Source organism: Chiloscyllium punctatum, chromosome 40, assembly GCF_047496795.1.
Source record: "Chiloscyllium punctatum isolate Juve2018m chromosome 40, sChiPun1.3, whole genome shotgun sequence".
NCBI lineage: Eukaryota > Metazoa > Chordata > Chondrichthyes > Orectolobiformes > Hemiscylliidae > Chiloscyllium > Chiloscyllium punctatum.
Genome location: NC_092778.1, coordinates 3,919,084 through 3,940,855, shown reverse-complemented (window position 1 = coordinate 3,940,855; position 21,772 = coordinate 3,919,084). Strand labels below are relative to the sequence as shown.

The following is a 21,772-nucleotide window of genomic DNA, read 5'->3' as shown; positions in this document are numbered from 1 at the left end:
CAACAGTTTGATAAGTCTAAGACCTTTAATAAGTGACCCAGCCACTTTGTGTCATTTGCAAACCAGTGACAGCATCTGGAGAAAGACGAGAGAGAGTGTGATTATGAAAGCCCTTGTGCATGTGAGCATGTGTTCAAACAGAGAGAGATTATAAGAGGAATTTATAAATAGATCTGTAGTGTTATTTGCTGATGGCTGGTAACACTTTACCGGTCGCTATAGTCACATGCAATACATCGTCATTCCTGCTAAACATAGAAATATGATCCATGCCTTCTATCAGCCAGAGTCTGAAAATCAGGTAAACTGGGGAATTTTGTGGACTTATTTTAAATTCTTTAACTTCTGTAATGTCTCTGGGAGTAGCAAGGCTGATTTCCACCATGATACCCCAGTGAATTGTGACAAGTTATTCACGAAGACAGCTCTCGATCATGAGATCATAAGAAATAAGAACAGCAGTAAACCTTTTAATCCATCAAGCCCATCTCACAATTCAATAAGGTAATGACTGATCTGATACGGACCTGGATCCCCAGTTTCCTGTCTGGCTCCGTAACACTCAATTCCCTTGATGGTCATAAATCTGTATAACTCACTTTTGTATATATTCAGTAACTGTAGCCTCCACTGCTCTCTGTGGAAGAGAATTTGAAAAGGAAGCAACCTTAGAATAAAGTTCTTCTCATCTTTGGTTTAATGGGAGACTCTTTATTTTTGAAGTCTGGTCTCCATCTCAGAATTGTTCTGAAGAAGGGACACTGGACCCGAAACTTTAACTCTGATTTTGCTCCACAAATGCTACCAAACCTGCTGAGGTTTTTCAACAACGTCTGTTTTTATCCTTTTACTTCAATGTATGACTACTCTGTATTTATAATTAAATGTACATCTGCCCAACATTAAAACCACATCAAATGCCAGATTGGTCGCACATATTGAGAGTTGTGTTAACTAAGTTGTAAATTTGCTTGCTGAACTGGTAAGTTTGTTCTCAGACGTTTTGTCACTATCCTAGGTCACATCATCAGTGAGCCTCCGTTGAAGCACTGGTGTTCTGTCCCGCTTTTTATTTAGATTAGATTAGATTAGATTTTCTACAGTATGGAAACAGGCCTTTCGGCACAATAAGTCCACACCAACCCTACGACGAACAACCCACCCAGACCCATTCCCCTACATTTACCCCTGACTAATGCACCTAACACTATGGACAATTTAGCATGGCCAATTCACCTGACCTGCACATCTTTGGACTGTGGGAAGAAACCGGAGCACTTGGAGGAAACCCACGCAGACATGGGAAGAATGTGCAAACTCCACACAGTCACCTGAGGCTGGAATCGAACATGGGACACTGGTGCTGTGAGGCAGCAGTGTTAACCACTGAACCCCGTGCCACCTTTGCGTCTTGATCTGTTAAGGTGGGTGATATCATTTCCGGTTCTTTTTCTCAGAGGTTGGTAAATGGGTCCAAATCGCTGAGTTTATTGATGGTGTTCTGGCTTGAATGCCAGACCTCTAGGAATTTCCATGCGTGTCTCTGTTTAGCCTGGATGTGTTGTCCCAGTCAAAGTGGTGTCCTTCTTCGTCTGTGTGTAAAGATACTTGTGACAGCTGGTCATGTCTTTTGGTGGCTAGTTGGTGCTCATGTATCTTGGTTGCTAGTTTTCTGCCTATCTATCCAGTGGAATGTTTGTTGCAGTCCTTGCAGGGTATTTTGTATTGACATTCGATTTGCTGGTTGTTGGTACAGACTCCTTTAGGTTCATCAGTAGCTGTTTCAGTGTTTTGGTAGGTTTGTGGGCTAACATGATGCCAAGAGGTCGGAGTAGTCTGGTAGTCATCTCAGAGATGTCTTTGATGTATGGTAGTGTGGCTAGAGTCTCTGGGCATGTTGTAACTTCTTGTTGGGTTTGTTGCTTATGCAACGGCAGACTGTGTTTATCGGGTACCTGTTGTTCTTGAATACGCCGTATTGGTATTTTTCAGCTGCCGCTCGTAGTTCCGGGATGCTGCAGTGTGTTGTGGCCCATTTAAATAATGTCCTGATGTAGCTCCATTTGTGGGCGTTTGGATGATTGCTCCCGTAGTTGAGTATCTGGTCTGTGTGTGTGTTATTTTCCTGTAGATTAATTTCCTGTGCTAAATTTCCTGTGCATAATATAAAGCACCACCTTTCTTCCTGATTGCCAGATCAAAGAGAAAGTAAAAAGCCTATCATGTTGATACTTATGAAGATGCTTAGGCACTCGAAGTAACGCTATCTATTGCAGATTGCCACACAACTTTGTTATTAGAATGAGATGTTTAAGTGTGTATGCCAGTGACATTATAATGCATTTGAGTGGCTTTGCTATAGCAGACTACACTGGATTTGATCACAGTCGACAGGTCGTTATTCCAGCTGAGTTACAGCCACTGTTAAAGTACAGTTTAGTTCAATCAAGAAAAAAAAAACTGATCTTGAAATGTTCCCTCTGTCAAGCCTCTCTGAACCCAGTATATTTATCTATGCAGTCGCCAGCACTTTCCTTCAAATATTTTCACAAAACTTAATCCATCTGTCCAATAAAACTTGAGAGAAGAAAGCAATTATGTCAGATTCTCTTTAAAAGTCTCCTTCCCACACATTCAAAACAAGCATATTCAAATGGTGTCATGATTCACCATAATAAAATACAGCGATACACGGAGCAGTTTTACCTAAGTAAATTGGGTAATCTTTACTCACACATTCAGTTATATAATGGACAAATAATCATAGATTTATGCTCTACACTCTGCTCAGAACTCAACGATGATGCTTGAGAATTTTCCTGATTACATCCTTTTCTCTTCCTCCAAGTCCTGTTCACCCAAGTATTTCTGCACCCCCCCCCCCTCACTATTATGCAAGTCCTTTGTCTCATACAGCAAAGTTTAATGACTGTTCTCCAAAACCTGATTGAACAAATAGACTTTGTCTCAGGTGACAGATGATATTATACTGGAACTAGTCAAAACACATAACAGCATCACATCCGGCAGTTCCTTTCTGAGAAATGGCAGTGAAAAGGGTTCCCAAGTTCTTTTGGATCAGTACTTCATCTAGAGACCAAGTAACCATTTCAGTCAAATGAGATTTACAAGGGATCATGAATAGTAACAAGAACCTAATTGTCTGGCCATTCGCTCACTAATAATAATTTGCAACATGTGGGATCTGAAGGACTTCCACCAGCCTTCTCCTTGTGGTTACAAGCCATAGTTTATGGCCAAATCTTGTCCAAATGAAATCCATGGCTGAAAATGCAAAGGTTTGTTAAAGCAAAGTTTCTGCAGTCTACGCATATACAGGAATCGCTATAGCTGATAGTGGACCTTACATTATTTGATGTAGAAGGGAATGGGGGACCAAAATATTGGCATCACAACAAAAACTGCAACTGAAAAAGTTTAACTTATTTATTCATTGGGCATTTTTTAAACCATTCTTGTGTACTCGTCAGGCATAAAACCACATATTTATTAAGATGGATCATACCCTGCAGGCCTGATTGACACGACTCACTTCATTCTACAAATCTATCAACTGCCACAGGTCAATCTCTTTCACAGTCCACCATTATGGCATACATCTGATATCAAAACCCAGCAGCCAAATAACACTTAAAAATACCATATCTGTGCAGCATCTGAAGGGGAAAAGACAAATTAATATTTTAGGTGGTGTCCTTGATCTAATGAAAGTCTGTAGCCAAAATCATAACTCATCTTTCCTCTGTCAGATGCTAACAGGCTGCTGTACACTTCCTTTGTTTTCACTAGATTTTCAGGTATCCCAAATTTGTTTGCAATTTTTAAATCATTAGCCAATACCAAGTCTCTTTGCCACAGCACATCCTACAAGTACTGAATATTACAGATGGGAAATTTAAATTGAACATTCAATAGCATTAAAACAGAATCTGATTTTCATTTGCTAAAGTCTAGACGATTTCAGTTTACAGCTTGGTCACATCTCAACCATATCATTCTATTGTAATTTGAAACGCAAAGCATCTCAGCTATTATTTGCTGAAAACTAACTTACTAAACAATCAACCTGCCCAGTTATTTCAGACATTTGCTATAGCCACTCACTTAAATCAAGCCAGACAGTTACTTTATATTTAACTTATTATTGTATTTGGTTAAAGTAGCAGCTTCAACAAGTATCTTGCACCGTCCAGAGACCAGCTTTCAAATCTGGTCAAAATTAGGATGAAATAGATTTCTTTCACAGACATGCTGCTGCAAATCACAAGTGAATTAAAATCTGACTGCTTCAGCCTGATCTACCATGGGTTTGCATCCTTGATTGAAAATTTAATTTCTATTTGAAGTGTCCTGTAATCAGAGCTTTGTTTACCGATGTAAACTTCATTAACGTACCAACAGAATCCCAGTGGATTTTTTTAAAAAGTATTAAAATTCCTAAAATAGACATGATCTCACAATATTCGACTTTTTGAACAGAAATCACAAAAAGCAATCAAGAACAACTGGCTGCAAATTATTCAGTTACTTTAATTCAGAAGTGTTGAAACATTTCAGCTAGTTAATCATATTTATTGAATGGCTGAGCCATAAAACAACAGCACTTTTAACAGAAAAACACCTCAAGTTGATTTGTAACACATACAAAATAGGCACTGTCAAAGTCAAAGACACTGTCATAACAAAGGCAATAGTATGAAGGGTGAACAAAAGTTTAGATTGAGGTTACCTTTAAGGAGAAGGTAAAAACCATTGAGAAGAAGGGTACAGGGAGTTCAGGAAGGCAATTACCAATTGCAGGATGACTGAAGGTATGATATCTACAGAACTCTGAAGAGATCCACTCAAAAACCCATACTTGGCTTGAATAGTTAATGAAATAACAAAAGTCTGGCTCTGTCTCAGGCAGTGACTAGGAAAGGGAATGGAATCAATCATAGATTACACCAAATAAAAGACTAAGTATTGGTTTAATAGTTTGGCAGCACCATGGACACTGAAAGAACCAAGAAAAGAGTCCTAAATATAAACAGAATGCATATGGAAGATGATTGCATACCTGAGAGCAATGTTGCCAAGAGGTAAAATATAAATAAGAGTAGGCAGCAAAGAGTAAATCCATAGGAGATTCAAACAATAATCATAAGAGGTGTGGAAACAGTTTCTTTTCCAGAGATGTTGTTTCTATGATTGGACAGTTAAGAGTAGACCCAAAGATCAAGTAAAGCAAGTTGCACCATTCAGCAAAGGAGAAGTGCCAGACAAGGGCACTGTGGCCAATCACATCATGTTACAGCACAGGAGACCAATTATAGACTCAGACCAGAGGGTACAGCTACTGAGAGAAGGGATGATCCTTTAAAACTGAGATGTGGAGGAATTTCTTCAGCCAGAAGGTAGTGAATCTACAGAACTCGTTGTTGCAGAAGATTGTGGAGGCCAAGTCATTGAGTGTCTTTAAGACAGAGAAAGATAGGTTTGTGACTTGGATGAGTATTGCAGATTATGAGAAGAAGGCAGGAGACTGGGGTTGAGAAACATAACAGCAATGATCAAACATTGCAGCAGACTCAATGGGCCGAATGGCCTAATTCTGCTCCTATATTTTGTGGTTTGTGGAGTTCCTCCAGACCTCTGTAACAGCTATTCAGCTAACCCTGCTTGCGAGCTTTTTCTCCAGGAATCCTGCAGGCATTTTTTCTTCAATTATTTAAATATCTTTCGAAAATTATAATTCAATTTATCTCATCCATATTCCCCCAAAAGGGTATTTCAGATCTTAACTATTCACTGCCTAAATAAATTTTCCTCATGATATTGTTACTCTTTTAACAATTGTCTTAAGTTAATGTGCTCTGGTTCCCAACCCATCTCCATCAACAGAAATAGTTTCTCCCCATCTATTCTGTCCAGACCATCATGACTTTTAACATTTCTATGAAATCTCCTCTCAACCCACTCTTCTCAAAGAAGACCGATACTCGGAGTTGAGGCTGAACCAGTGTTTTATAAAGCTTAACCATAACATCCTTACTTTTGCAGTCTATGCTTTTACTCAAAAAGCTTAAGATGCCATCAGCCTTATTAACCACTTTGTCAATGTACCCTACCACCATTAATGAATTGTGCACATAAAATCCCAAGTTTCTCTACTCCCACACCCTATTTAGAATTGTATACTTCAGACTTTATTGCCTGTCTTCATTCCTCCTACTCAAATGCATTTCTTCAGGCTTCGCTGCACAAAATTTCATCTGTCATACATCCAGACATTCCATCAACTTACGTCTGTCCACCAATATTCTCCTCAAAGTTTACAATCTTACCCGAATTCAGTGTCAGCTGCACATTTTTAAGTTGCGCTCCTTAATCTCAATTCAAGACACTGATAATAGAGAAAGGCTATGAGGGGAAGCAGTGGTGGGTATGTTGTTGGAGGAAGTGTCTGAGAGATAGGATTAGCATGCATATGGAGAGGCAAGAACTGATTAGAGATCGTCAGCATGGCTATGTGCATGGGAAATTATGTCTTGGAAACTTTATTGAGTTTTTTGAGGATGCAACCAAAAGGATTGATGAGGGTAGAGCAATAGACATCGTCTACATGGACTTTAGTAAAGCCTTTGACAAAGTTCTGCATGGTAGACTGACCAGTATAGTTAGATCACATGGGATTCAGGGAGAGCTTGTCAATTGGATACAAAAGCAGTTTGACGGTAGGAGACAGAGGGTTGTTTTTCAGACTGGAGGCCTGTAACCAGCGGTGTTCAGCAGGAATCATGCTGGGTCCACTGTTGTTTGTCATTTATATAAATGATTTGGAGGAGAATCTAGGAGGCCTGGATAGTAAGCTTGCAGATGATATTAAAATTGGTTTTATAAATAAGTGACGAAGGCTATCTAAGATTATAAACAGATCTCGATCCCATGTGGTTGCAACTGGAGTATGAGAAGTTTAGGGTGACCTGATATAAGTTTATAAAATCATGAGGGGCATAGATAAGATGAATAACCAAGGTCTTTCCCCAGGATAGGGGAGTTCAAAACTGGGGGGGCATATTTTTAAGATGAGAGGAACAATTTTAAAAAGGACCTAAGGGACAACTATTTCACACAGAGGGCGATTTGCCTAAGGAATGAATTTGCAACCACATGGAATCAATGTGGATTTCACCAGTGTCCTCATTTCTCCTCCTCCCATCTTATCCCAGTCCCAAGCTTCCAACTCAGCACCGCCCTTTTTACCTGTCCATTGTCTTTCCCATCTATCTGGTCCACCCTTCTCTCTGACCTATCACTTTCTCCCCCACCTTTAGCTACCTATTGCATTCTCAGCTATCTTACCCCAGCCTCACATTAATCTCTCAGCCCCCGGTCCACGAGCCTCATTCCTGATGAAGGTTTTTAGCCTGAAATGGTGATTCTCCTCATTTACTGCTGATACCCAATTCTTGTAACTTGGAATCTATTCCGTCAGTGTGCCTTTTATGCCATGGAATTCACCTTTGCTAAAAAATAGTTATGTGGCATTTCATCAAATTCCTTTTCGAAATCCACATATACAAGCAAAGGCTGCACAGTCGTTGATAAATGGGAGATGGAATACTTTGCTACATTCACTAACAGAGAATGCAACTAGAGAGTTTGCTTCAAAGTATTTCAGTGTTACAGCAGAGGCAGAAATCCAAGTATGGATCTACAGGCCACAGTATTTCTAGACTTAACATCAACTGAGCTTTCATATGACTAACCTGGGTTGCAGTAGGGCATAATATTGATCGCAGAATTTGTGAAATAGGGTAGGGAATTTCATCCAGAATTACTGATCTTGATTGTCATCTAGTGTCTCTCCAAATTCAGGGGAAGAGAGATATAAAAGTTGGAATACTCACAAGTGATCTCCTGCTGAAATGTACAATTCCTGCTCAGACATAAATGATAACCAATTGACAAGTATTGAAACCCAACCAACACAAGATTGAAGTTTAGCAAGGAGACTAGGTCTTTAGGAGAAGAAATTTTCTTTTTTAAAAAATCTGCTTTTTAAAAATGTGAATTAGATCATTTGGAAATTTGATTACAAACACTTCTATAACTTTTTACTTGCAGTAATTGTATTGCTTATATTTTACAATACTGAAGTTTAATTGTGACTGAAAGGAAAGCCAGATGCAAAATTATTTCACTTTATTAAAAGAGAAAATCGAATCAAAATAGTCAATTTTATAATTCTCCAGATGAAGAAATGTGGAGATTGCAATTCTGGTATGATATTTCCTCATAGACTCCCTCCAGTGTGGAAACAGGTAATTTGCCCCAATAAGTCCACACCAACTCTCTGATCAGAAACCCACTCAGACCCATTCCCCTATCCTATTACTCTACATTTATCCCTGACTAATGCACCTAACCTACACATCCCTGCACACTATGGACAACTTAACATGGCCATTCACCTAAACTGCACATCTTTGGATTGTGGGAGGAAACCAGAGCACCCAGAGGAAACCCATGCAGACAGGGGGAAAACGTGCAAACTCTGCACAGACAGTCGCCCAAGGCTGGAATCGAACCAGAGTTCCTGGTGCGGTGAGGCAGCAGTATTAACCACTGAGCCACCGTGCCACTATGCAATTTCTTCAAATATCGGTGTCAATTGCTCCATGTCTCTCAAAATGAACAGCCAGTTCTTTTTTAGGCTGATTTAGGAATCCCCAGCCCAAACTCTTCAATTCCACAATTCAATGTCAGATACTTCCCCCATGGGGGAATTCAGATAGTCATTTCAATTTGAAAAACATGTGCTTACTGTCTGCGCTTTTAACTTGTGGTTGCCAACATCCTCTAGGGCTTGCGATAGCTGATGCTGAAAAGAAAAAGGAAAAAAAAATTAACATCAATAGACCTTTTAAAGTGAAAGAAACAAAGATCCACAAGTATCAGCTAAATATTACATTTTGTTATTTGTTCCTGGCATGTAATATTTGCTGAGAAGGACAGCAGTATTCATTGCCTATCAAAACTGCCCTTAAGAAAATAATAGTATCCATAAAATGTTAATATCCCCACTGTATTATAAGGGACTGAGTTCCAGATTTTATTCCAATGACAATGAAAGAACGTCTTTACAATTGCAAGTCAAGATGGTGTACAACTTGGAGGGAAATTTGCAGTTGTAGGTGTTCCCAAATGTCTGCTGCCTTTGTTCACTGAGATGGTAGAGGTCAGAGGTCTGGATGATGCTATTGAAGGAACCATTTAGCTTTCAGCCTTAAACTTTGACAGCTGTTTTATGAAATAACATGAGATTTTAAACACTTTCTATGACTATGACTCTGTATAAAATAATCCGGTCTCAGTGGAGTTTTGATCAGTTTTAATATTCCTTCATGCCATCATTAAACACTCCGGTTAACATACGTTATTTGGATAGAAGTTGACATAAAATCACTCCAAGCTGGGTAGCACTTAGTTTTCAACCAATGAAGTCCCATCAGCCATGACTCAATTGATAGCAATCAGACAGTTTGAGTCAGATAGCCATGGGTTCAAATCTCACATCAAGATGTGAAAAGACAAATCATGACTGACTGTGCAGTTCTGAAGGAGTGCTGCGCTGATGGATATTGAAATATTGACATCCCATGTGCTTTCTCCAGAGTGATACATAATCCTATGGTACTATTTCAAAGAGCAGGGATTATGCCCAGTGTACTGGCCAAGATTTATTCCTCAAATTAACATTCCAAAAACAGACTCTCTGGTTGTTGCCATATTGCTATTTCTGGACGTTTGCTGTGTTCCAAAGAGCTGCTGTTTTCCAACATTACAACAGCAATGCATTGGCTGTAAAATGTTTTGGGCTGATCTGTGGTCATTAAGATGTTTTTCATAAATGCAAGCTTCTTTTTTCTTTGGAAATTCCTGCGTTAGTGAAAGACACCATTTAAAACCATGAATTTGTGACCAAAGTTGCTTTACTCCACCAGAAGCTTTGTTGTTAGCAGTATCTTCTGCACTTTGACAAATATAGACTAAACCAGCAAAAAAAACTATTAAACTTGTCTATTCCAACGTTAACAACATTTCCCACTAAAAAGTTACTTTTTGTAAGCCTGCCCTTCCTTCCCATCAGAGCTGAATAATTGCTGATATTTTCTAAAATATGCAAATGACACCTTTTCTTGGCTTTCTCTCTCTTTTATCTACGGTTATTAACCTCACTTTTCTGCACTCATTCTCATTTTGCTTTCTGTGCTTGATTTGACATAGATAGATAGGAAAGTAAGCTGTGAAAGGGGCATAAAGAGTATGAACTTGGGTCTAAATAGGTTAAGTGAGCAGGGAAAAATTTGTCTGGAGTATGATTTGGAAAACTTTGAACTTGCCCACTTTGGCAGGATGAATAAAAATGTAGCATATTATTTAAATGGAGACAGACTGCAGAACATTGAAGTATGGAGAAGTCCTGGTACATGAATCATAAATTGTTCGTATGCAGGTAGTAAAAGTGGATAGGAAGACAAACTGAATGTTGTAAGTGATTGCAAGGTGATTAAATATGTAAGTAGAGACATTTTTGCTACAGTTGTTCAAAATGAAGACAACACCACATCTGGATTACTGTGTAGATTTTCATTTTATTCAAGAGAATTTAAGGAAGGATATATTTGCATCAGAAGCCATTCAGAGTTGGATCACACAACTGATTTTGATGAAGAAGGGTTATCTAATGACAAAATGTTCTGTTTCTACTGGAGTTTATAAGAATAAGATGTGATAATAATGAAATGTTTAAGATCTTAATAGATTTTTACAGAGTGGCTGCTGAAAAGATAGATATTTCCTCTTGAGAGAGAAATTAGACTAGAGGACACAGTTGGTTCAGATCCACAAGCCTGACCACCCTGGCCGACCCATTGTCTCAGCATGCTCCTGCCCCACTGAACTCATCTCTACCTACCTTGACACTGTCCTATCCCCCCTAGTCCAGGAACTCCCCACATACGTTCGAGACACCACCCACGCCCTCCACCTCCTCCAAGACTTCCGTTTCCCTGGCCCCCAACGCCTTATCTTCACCATGGATATCCAATCCCTCTACACCTCCATTCGCCATGACCAGGGCCTCCAAGCCCTCCGTTTTTTCCTCTCCAGACGTCCCCAACAGTACCCTTCCACTGACACTCTCATTCGTTTGGCCGAACTGGTCCTCACCCTTAACAATTTCTCCTTTGAATCCTCCCACTTCCTCCAGACCAAAGGTGTAGCCATGGGCACACGTATGGGCCCCAGCTATGCCTGTCTCTTTGTTGGCTATGTAGACCAGTTCATCTTCCGTAATTACACCGGCACCACTCCCCACCTCTTCCTCCGCTACATTGATGACTGCATTGGCGCCACCTCGTGCTCCCACGAGGAGGTTGAGCAATTCATCAACTTCACCAACACATTCCACCCTGACCTTAAATTTACCTGGACTATCTCTGACACCTCGCTCCCCTTCCTGGACCTCTCCATCTCCATTAGTGACGACCGACTTGACACTGACATTTTTTACAAACCCACTGACTCCCATAGCTACCTGGATTACACCTCTTCCCACCCTATCTCTTGCAAAAATGCCAACCCGTATTCCCAATTTCTCCGCCTCCGCCATATCTGCTCCCAGGAGGACCAGTTCCACCGTAGGACACACCAGATGGCCTCCTTCTTTAGAGACCGCAATTTCCCTTCCCACGTGGTTAAAGATGCCCTCCAACGCATCTCGTCCACATCCCGCACCTCCGCCTTCAGACCCCACCCCTCCAACCGTAACAAGGACAGAATGCCCCTGGTGCTCACCTTCCACCCTACAAACCTTTGCATCAACCAAATCATCCACCGACATTTCCGCCACCTCCAAAAAGACCCCACCCCTTTCCGCCTTCCGCAAAGACCGTTCCCTCCGTGACTACCTGGTCAGGTCCACACCCCCCTACGACCCACCCTCCCATTCTGGCACTTTCCCCTGCCACCGCAGGAACTGTAAAACCTGTGCCCACACCTCCTCCCTCACCTCTATCCAAGGCCCTAAAGGAGCCTTCCACATCCATCAAAGTTTCACCTGCACATCCACCAATATCATTTATTGTATTCGTTGCTCCCGATGTGGTCTCCTCTACATTGGGGAGACTGGGCGCCTCCTAGCAGATCGCTTTAGGGAACATCTCCGAGACACCCGCACCAATCAACCAAACCGCCCCGTGGCCCAACATTTCAACTCCCCCCCCACTCTGCCGAGGACATGGAGGTCTTGGGCCTCCTTCACCGCCGCTCCCTCACCACCCGACGCCTGGAGGAAGAACGCCTCATCTTCCACCTCAGAACACTTCAACCCCAGGGCATCAATGTGGACTTCAACAGCTTCCTCATTTCCCCTTCCCCCACCTCATCCTAGTTTCAAACTTCCAGCTCAGTTACTGTCTCCTTGACTTGTCTGACCTGCCTATCTTCTTTTCCACCTATCCACTCCATCCTCTCCTCCTTGACCTATCACCTTCATCTCCTCCCCCACTCACCCATTGTACTCTATGCTACTCTCTCCCCACCCCCACCCTCCCCTCTAGCTTATCTCTCCGTGCTTCAGGCTCACTGCCTTTATTCCTGATGATGGGCTTTTGCCCGAAACGTTGATTTCGCTGCTCGTTGGATGCTGCCTGAACTGCTGTGCTCTTCCAGCACCACTAATCCAGTATTTGATTTTCCGCATCTGCAGTCATTGTTTTTACCTCACAGTTTAATAATCAGGAGCCTCCAATTAAAGACAGAGATGAGGAGAACATTTTCCTCTCAGTTCCTTGAATCGACTGAACACGTGACTTGGGAGCAGTGGAGGCAGAGTCAATGAATGTTTTTTAAAGCAGAGATTCTTGACTAAGAAGGGAGTTCAAGGATATCATAAATAAACAGGAAAATAGATTTCATGTCACAGTCACGTCAGTCATGATCTTGGAAGGAAGCATAGAAGGCACAAGGAACTGAATGGTCCTATTCTTGCTTCCAATTTACATAACATGTTTTTCTTTCTGCAGTTCGGAGGAAAGGTCATTGACCATTACTCTCCATAGATGCTGGCTTAACAGATAACTATTCCAAGCATTGTCTGTTTGATTTCAGATTTCTAGAATCTGCAGCATTTTCCTTTAATGCAATTCAGTTGCTTGCAAAGCACAGATAGGTTTCAAATCCTCAGTGGGAGGAACTGCATCAAAATAGTTGCTTTAAGAACAATAAGTTCCAATGTACAATTTCATTGAAAAATCTGTAGACAAATGTAACTGCAATGAATTACTAGCACTCCATCTGGCCCAGAATCCCTCTCAGTATTGTATACTCAAAATGCTGATCCCTGTAGATTTTACCCAAAGATCTATGGTTTTGACTGCCTAAGTGAATGCAAAGAGAACTGAAGAACAATACTATAATCCTGACATTTGATTTTTCTTTAGTAAGAACCAATCACATTATTAGCAAATATCTAATTAGATCAATTAAACATGAGATTCTGCACAAATTTTTCATGTTTTAAAGATCTTCCACAATATCCATATCAACATACATGTCTCATGGAAACTGTTAAGACAAGAACACTTGCTCATTTATCTCATTGTTACTTGTGGAACCTTGCTGAGCGCAAATATGCTGCTGCATTTCCCTACATTAAAGTAATGAGCATACTTGAAAAGAACTTCTTGGTTGAAAAGCACATCTGGAGGTTAAGGCTACAAAGGGTGTACAATAATGGAAGTTTATTCATTCATTTTGTCCACAATCTAATCCTATGAAGTTTGCTTAAAGGGAAGTGGTAGCAACAAAGGTTTTATATGTGCATTAAACAAACTTCTTCACATTTTATTTTTATTCTAAATTAAAAGTTATGCAGTTCTATGAATTATGGCTTCTCCTGCATGCACTTCTTGTTCCTTTGCAATATATACAACGAGAAGCTTTTCTGGGAAATTTCAAGGTATGTGGACTTCAAGGTTCACAAACCTCCATTATGAAGAAACCTTACTCTAAAGAGGAAAGCAATTCCAATTCACTTCAGGTATATGCTCAATTACCTCACTATATCTTGATGCATTCGAGTGTTAAGTGCAATTCAAAGCTTCATTTAAAGTAACTTCCAGCTTTTAGGTACCCTTACCAAAGGAAAGCATAAAACAAGATAATTGAAGGAAAAATTGAAAAGCTTGCACTGTGGCCAATCCGAAGGAGTTCCAACTCCAATAGTATTAAAGTAACGAAGGTCCTGTACAAATGCTTTGGATTATTTCAAGACTTCAAATGAACATGTGGAAATCTTCAGTGTTGTTGGCTTTTAAAATTTGAATTGAAATACAATCACAGCAAAGCATTCAATGAATACTTCACTTCTTTCTTCCAATTAATATCATCTAAATAATATAAATATATATAATAAAAGAATGCAGTTCTTATCTAAAAGCCAATGGCATCAATTTGTCAGCAGTCACAGAGCACAGATATCTGCAGCACAAATAAAGGCCATCAGGCTGCTGAGACTGCACCAGTCAAAATCAAACACTAATTTAGTCCCATTTTAAAGTACTTGACCCACACCTCTGTATGCCTTGGATTTGTAAGTGCACATCTTAGTACTTCTTATATAAGGGTTTCTGTCTCTCCCACCCTTATAGGTAGTGAGTCCCAGATTCCCATCATCCACTCGGCAAAAACATTGTTCTTCGCATCACCTCTTAACCTTGTGCCCCTCACTTAAATCTGTGTCCCTGGTCATTGGTTCCTTCATCATGGGGAGAAGTTCCTTCCTCTCCGACCCCTCTTAATTTTATATTTCTCAATGATGTTCCATCCTCAGGTTCCTCTGCTCCAAGGAGGACAATGCTAGTCTATCCAATCTTTTTTCATATCCAAAACTCTCCAGCACAGGCTACATCTTGGGCAAACTGCCTCTGCATCCTCTTTAAGGCAATCACATCCACTCCTATAATGTGGATTCCAGAACAGCACATAAAACTCTAGCTGTGGCCAACCCAACATTTTATACCAGCATAACTTGCCTGATCTTAATAAAAGCAAATTACTGCGGATGCTGGAATCAAACCATTTTCTCTTTTGCCTGATCTTAAATTCTATGCCTTAATTAATATCGACAAGTATCCATTACACCTTAACTGCTTTAATTGTCTATCCCACTGCTTTAAGGGACTGGTGCACGTGCACATGCACACCAAGGTCCCTCTGATCCTCAGTGCTTCTAAGTGTACTACTATTCATCATGTATTCCCTTACTTTGTTTATCCAGCCCAAGTGCATGAACACACACAAACACATTCAAATTGAATTCTATTGCCATTGATCAGCCCAGCTGACCACTCCCATCCATATCCTCCTGTAATCTAAGGTTGTCCTCATGATTTAACACCCCACGAAATTTTTGTACCATTCGTGAACTTACTGACCACCCCTCCTACATTCAGGTTTAAATTCTTTGTATATACTACAAACAACAAGAGCCCAAATACAGATTCCTGCAGAAACAAAAAAAAACACAAAGAACTACATATGCTGGAAATGAGAAACAAAGTCAGGAACCACTGGAAAAAGTCAGGTCAGGCAGTATCATGTACCAACCTTTTCCTAGCTATCAGTTCTGAAAAAGGGACACTGGACCTGGAAGGTTAACACTGCTTTCTCTCCACAGATGCTGCCTGACCTGCTGAGTTGTTCCAACAATTTCTGATTTTGTCACTGATTCCTGGGGAACACGATCAGACACAGGCTTCCATAATATCCTTATTTTTATGCTAAATTCTGCTCGACCAAAAGGATACTTAGCATTAGCCGTCTTGATTATGTGCTGTACATGCATACTAACTTTGTGATTTATGAACACTTAGATCGCTCTACATCTTGAAATTCTACAGTCGTTCTCCCATTAAATAACACCTCGTTTTTTCTTCTTCCTACCAAAGTGAATGACTTCATATTTTCTCACATCATGTTCCATCTACCAGATAATTACCTACTCGTTCATCCCATCCATATCTGTCTGCAGCTTATGGCTTCTTCACAATATATTTTCCTACCTACCTTGTTGTGGTCTGCAAGCTTTGCAACCACGACTTCACTCTCCTCATTTAAATCATTGATGTAAATTATAAGAAGTTGACAGCACACCACAGCCCCTTGGAGAACTCATTAGATTTGGCAAATTAAAAACTCATTTATGCAACCTCTATTTTCTGCTAGCCTTCAACAATGAGGACAGGAGCAAAATATTTATTTCCTTATCATCTAATGTTAACTATTAACATTAACTTAACAAGAAGATTAAACTTCTCTACTCCCTCATTTTCTTTTTAAATACTTGTGGAAACTCTTGCTTTTTTTTTTAAACAGTCCTAGAGTTCTCTAATTTCTTCTTCCTCATTAACCTTTAAGTCATTTTCTGCGATTCTTTTCTTCTGATCAATAATTTGACTTGCCAGTGACCTCTGCACATTTTCCTTAAATTTGATGCTTTGCCTAATATCTTTATTTTACCTTAGAAGACAGATCCTCCTGTCACAAAGCTTTTTTTCCTAAAAGCTGTTCCTTAGCTCAAGGATACTCTGTCGTTGATTTTTTTTTACAGGAGGAGTAATAAACCAGGCTGGGCTCCAATCAGTCTGATTTGGTACAGAGATGAAAAGGATTTTGAGAGCCGTTTGTTTATATGTAAACAGATGAGTCTTCAGGCCAATGTGGTCATGTTTTAGAAGTGACCTGTATAATGAAAGGGGAATGGTCAGCTCTCTAGCTGAGTAGAAGAAAGTGAGGACAGCAGATGCTGGAGATCAGAGCTGAAAATATGTTGCTGGAAAGGCACAGCAGGTCAGCATCCAAGGAGCAGGAGAATTGATGTTTCGGGCATGAGCCCTTCTTCAAGAATGAGGAAAGTGTGCCAAGCAGGCTAAGATAAAAAGTAGGGACGAGGGACTTGGGGAAGGGGCGTTGGAAATGCGATAGGCGGAAGGAGGCTAAGGTGAGGGTGATAAGGTGAGGATGATAGGCCGGAGTGGGGGTGGGGGCGGAAAGGTCAGGAAGAAGATTGCAGGTTAGGAAGGCGGTGCTGAGTTCGAGGGTTGGGACTGAGACAAGGTGGGGGGAGGGGAAATGAGGAAGCTAGAGAAATCTGTATTCATCCCTTGTGGTTGGAGGGTTCCTAGGTGGAAGATGAGGCGCTCTTCCTCCAGCCATCATGTTGCTATGGTCTGGCGATGGAAGAGTCCAAGGACCTGCATGTCCTTGGTGGAGTGGGAGGGGGAGATGAAGTGTTGAGCCACTGGGTGGTTGAGTTGGTTGGTCCGGGTGCCCCAGAGGTGTTCTCTGAAACATTCCGCAAGTAGGCAGCCTGTCTCCCCAATATAGAGGAGACCACATCGGGTGCAGCGGATGCAGTAAATGATGTATGTGGAGGAGCAGGTGAATTTGTAGCGGATATGGAAGGATCCCTTGGGGCCTTGGAGGGAAGTAAAGGGGGAGGTGTGGGCGCAAGTTTTGTATTTCTTGCAGTTGCAGGGAAAGATGCCGGGAGTGGAGGTTGGGTTGGTGGGGGGTGTGGGCCTGACGATGGAGTTATGGAGGGAGTGGTCTTTTCGGAATGCTGATAGGGGAGGGGAGGGAAATATATCCCTGGTGGTGGGGTCCGTTTGGAGGTGGCGGAAATGACGACGGATGATACTATGTATATGGAGGTTGGTGGGGTGGTAGGTGAGGACCAGTGGGGTTCTGTCCTGGTGGCGATTGGAGGGGCGGGGCTCAAGGGCGGAGAAGCGGGAAGTGGAGGAGATGCGGTGGAGAGCATCGTCGATCACATCTGGGGGGAAATTGCGGTTTTGAAGAGAGAGAACAGCTGAGTAGTTCTGCCCTTCAATTTCAACCTGTAAGCATGTGTTCCGTTTATACTGGTCTTTAAAGGGAGTTTGCTTACTGGGACTGTTGTGTATATTCAGAACATCATACTTAAGTCTAGTTGGGTAGACTGAGTTCTGTAGAGGTTTTTTATTCTGGTCTTTGTGTTTCAATGTGTAATGTTGTGAATAATTTTTCTGTCCATTTTAAAATCTAGTCGTCAGCCTAGCTAACTTAATCCGGGTAATTTTCACTGTGCACTTATCGAAACAAATTGCATGGTGTGATCTACCTGCTTCAGAATGTTCTGAGTGGTCTGGCCGAGTTGATAACACTCCCTTTAAATACTTTTCTTTATAATCAGACTGGCTTACATTTCTTTTGAAAATGAAAACAGACAAGTGACCAAAGGAGATCTTTCGAATTCAGAAAGAATTTGATTAAACAGATACAAAGTGTAATAGTTTTCCCATTGGAGAGAGCACAACTTGAGAGCATCCACATAATATAGTCACTACAACTGGCAAGGAATGAATAGCTTGTTTCCGTACAGCACATCAGGTTGTTATGGCTCACTTTGTAGCCTATTGAAAATGAAGCCCTGGTATTCCAAAGGCTTTGCAAAAGCTAAAGATTTTTAAATACACACATAATTCCCTAACTTAAACGTCTTTGAGACCTACGTTGATAGAAAGCACAGACCAATTTTCTATACATAGCAAGCACCACTATTTATTACAAACAAACAGACTCTAATTAACAGAAAGAACTACAAACTGTCAACCTATAACTCTACGAGTTAAAACTCTAAGCCCCCCCCCCCCACTTATAAATACACCTCCTACACCCAGGGTAGACATAAAACTGAAGAAAAATAGCGTGTTATGGGTAGTTGGAAAAACTGGGAAGGCTTAAAGGATTTCCCGAGATCAGAATGCTGTTTCTTCACCTTCCTTCACCAGATGCTTTCACTGCTTTATAAAAGGCATGCAGTGATTGGTCACACTGATAAAGGTCTTGGACTTAATTTAAAGTCACAACTTACAATAACTGAAGAAAAAGTAAACTGGCTTTCTTCAGGATTATAGTATATTTTTTCTGCAAAGAACACAGGCAGCTCCTAGCCTTGCAGAGATCGCATGGCTTCTCACCACCGAGCTGTTCAGTAAATTGGGAATCGATCACAGTTAATAGCAGGAAGGAGGTCTTTGTCATTCGTCTTCGAAATAGTGACCAGATGTCAATCAATTGTGTGTTGCTATCTGAATCATTATTTCTCCACAGTCCTCAGCTCCAGCTCATCTGCAAACCTTCCACTACTGTTTGAACCAGCAGCTGGGAAAACAGCATTTATAATAAGTGTCAGGTTACTTGTTTTCAATTGCTCCCTTCCACAATCCTTGATTTTTAAACCAGTTATTTTCCCATTTCAGTCAACAATTGAAAATAAGTAAAATAAAAACAAAGAGTCTTTAATGCATATATTGGTTTCTCAGCCATATGTGCAGCGCTAATACTATACCCTCAGTGCAAGGATCTATCAGATTTTTCTTTTCCTTATCCCTGAAACAATTCCTGAACCCAACTTTTAAACAAATGGCAAGGGCACCACAAGATTCAGAGGCCACCTAACATAGCAGCCTTCCAGCCCGGTTTGGTGGTCTCTCACATCAGCTAGGTGGTCTCTCATGCTGACTTGGTAATCTCTTGGTAGTATGGGGCAGTCTCTCAGCCGCATGGTGGTCTTCCAATGGCCCATAGTAGTCTTTCAGCCCACATAGCCTCCCAGTCTCGAAGTGATTCTAGAGCAGTCTCCCAACCTTGAAAACTTTAAGCTGAAGCCCATCATAGTCTTAAGTCTCGGCTCACACAGACTGGAAGCCAGATGTCAGCATGAACAACGTTGGACAGACATTGTTCTGATCCTTTTATGTCTCTATTTTCTAATTTATTCGGACAATCTGCAATGCTGGACTCTTTATTTCCCAACTTTTTTTCCGAAGAACTTGTACTGAAGAATCGGTACCTAGCTATCTAACATGGTACCATAGGTGATGACTTGTAAACTTTTCACATTACTCGTTTGAGTACACAACAATAAAGCTAATTCATTCATTCAATTCAAAATTCTTTTCCTACCAATGCTAATATCTCAATTAAACATTCTTGAAACTAACAAAACAAATTGAAGCAATTTGAGGTGGGAGAAAACCTCTCTGCAGTTGACAGAAATGTAAGAGGTAGACACCAGGGAATTGTCTTCCAGAAGTTAATCAAACAAACCAGAAGCTGTTTAAAGCATAGCAATCCCAATTCCATGAATCAAAATCAAAACTTAAAATTAACTGGAAAATGAATTTTCTCACTCACTACATTAGCAGTTGGTCTAATCAATTGTATAAAGGTTTACAGACAATCACATATGGATGTAGAAAATAGGAATTACTTTGTTTGGCACAAGTATATTGCAGTTTGCATCTGATGAATTACAATATGTGACTGAACATGACAGAAACCATATAAAATACTCATGCACAAAGTTAAACTTCGCCTGTTATTGCATTAATAATTCAGTTTTGACATTGATCATATTCTGAACCTAGAAAATCATTTTGGTTATCGATCTCACAATTTGAGGATGACTTTTATTCAGGATCATGTATCCCTGTGTGAATCTTCATATGACTAAATAAGCTAATTCTCTTTGGACACACAGGACAAGACATCTCACAAACATAAAATACTTCTTCAGTTCTGAGGAAGGGTCACCAGACCCGAAACGTTAACTTTGATTTCTCTTCACAGATGCAGTCAGACCTGCTGAGCTTTTCCTGCAACAGATGTTTTTATTTCTGATTTACAGCATCGGCAGTTATTTCAGTTTTTAAAATATTTCATACTTAAACTCACCCAAGGCCTCGCATTCCAACAAAATCCTATGAAATATTACAACTGAAGTTCAAGAGTAAAACTATAATTAAAAAAGATGTTTCAAGTTTTACAAACAAAAAACAGGCAAGTATAAAGAATGAAAATCTAAAATTATTTAATGTGGAAAGTTGGGTAAAATTTCTCTGCAACCTAAGTACATCTGTATACTTCAGGCATTTCATCAGATTCATTAACAGCATGATTTTCAAATGCAATTAAACACGGCAGCCAACTTGAACAAATCATTTCACAAATAATTAGTCCACTGCAAGATACCAGAATGTTCAGCCAGTCAGAAGACAGAAGTGTCCCCGAGGCCAGAAATATGCAATGTCTATCCACATGACACCTCTCATGAAGGAATCCCTACAGTTTTTCCAAAGAAAGATAAATAAATTTACTCAATATGAGCTAATTTCTGAAAACATTGACAAAACAATTGTACTTTTATTTGTAGCAAGGTTTAAAGTCAAAACAATGGAAAGTAGCAATCTGAGCACGGTAGATATTTTCAAACTGTTTCTGTTGTAATCACCCATTTATTCTCAAACTTCAGGCAAGCATTTGCCTGGCTTCAAGCATTCATACACATCAAGAATAACAAGTTTAAAAATACGTCCACTTGTCACCTGTTTCCTTCTATAATTGTGATTTGGAGATCTACTTTGGATATGTTCCTACAACATGTATGTTCAATTCAACCATTCTCATTTCTTTCCTTATCATCACCTCTATCTTAAGACCCTTTGCAAAGTTGCATTCGTTGAGCTATTCACAATAATATGAACCCACCAGTGTCAGTAAAGATAGGGGAAGGTATTTAAGTGATATTAAATGGTAATTTTTAAATTGCAAATTTATATTAACCACAACACATAATTAACCTTTTGATTCAAAATGT

The 21,772-nt window shown here is 40.3% G+C and overlaps 1 protein-coding gene across 3 annotated transcripts in view; it reads right to left on the bottom strand.

Annotated features, from left to right (window-relative positions):
- The window catches only part of mad1l1 (mitotic arrest deficient 1 like 1), a 900,368-nt gene that overhangs the window by 609,207 nt on the left and 269,389 nt on the right, over positions 1 to 21,772 (bottom strand). For all 3 annotated transcript variants that reach the window (XM_072559202.1, XM_072559204.1, XM_072559203.1), the window contains one exon: positions 8,831 to 8,887. In XM_072559202.1, coding sequence (XP_072415303.1) covers positions 8,831 to 8,887 — 57 coding nt within the window. The remainder of the gene's footprint in view (positions 1 to 8,830; positions 8,888 to 21,772) is intronic.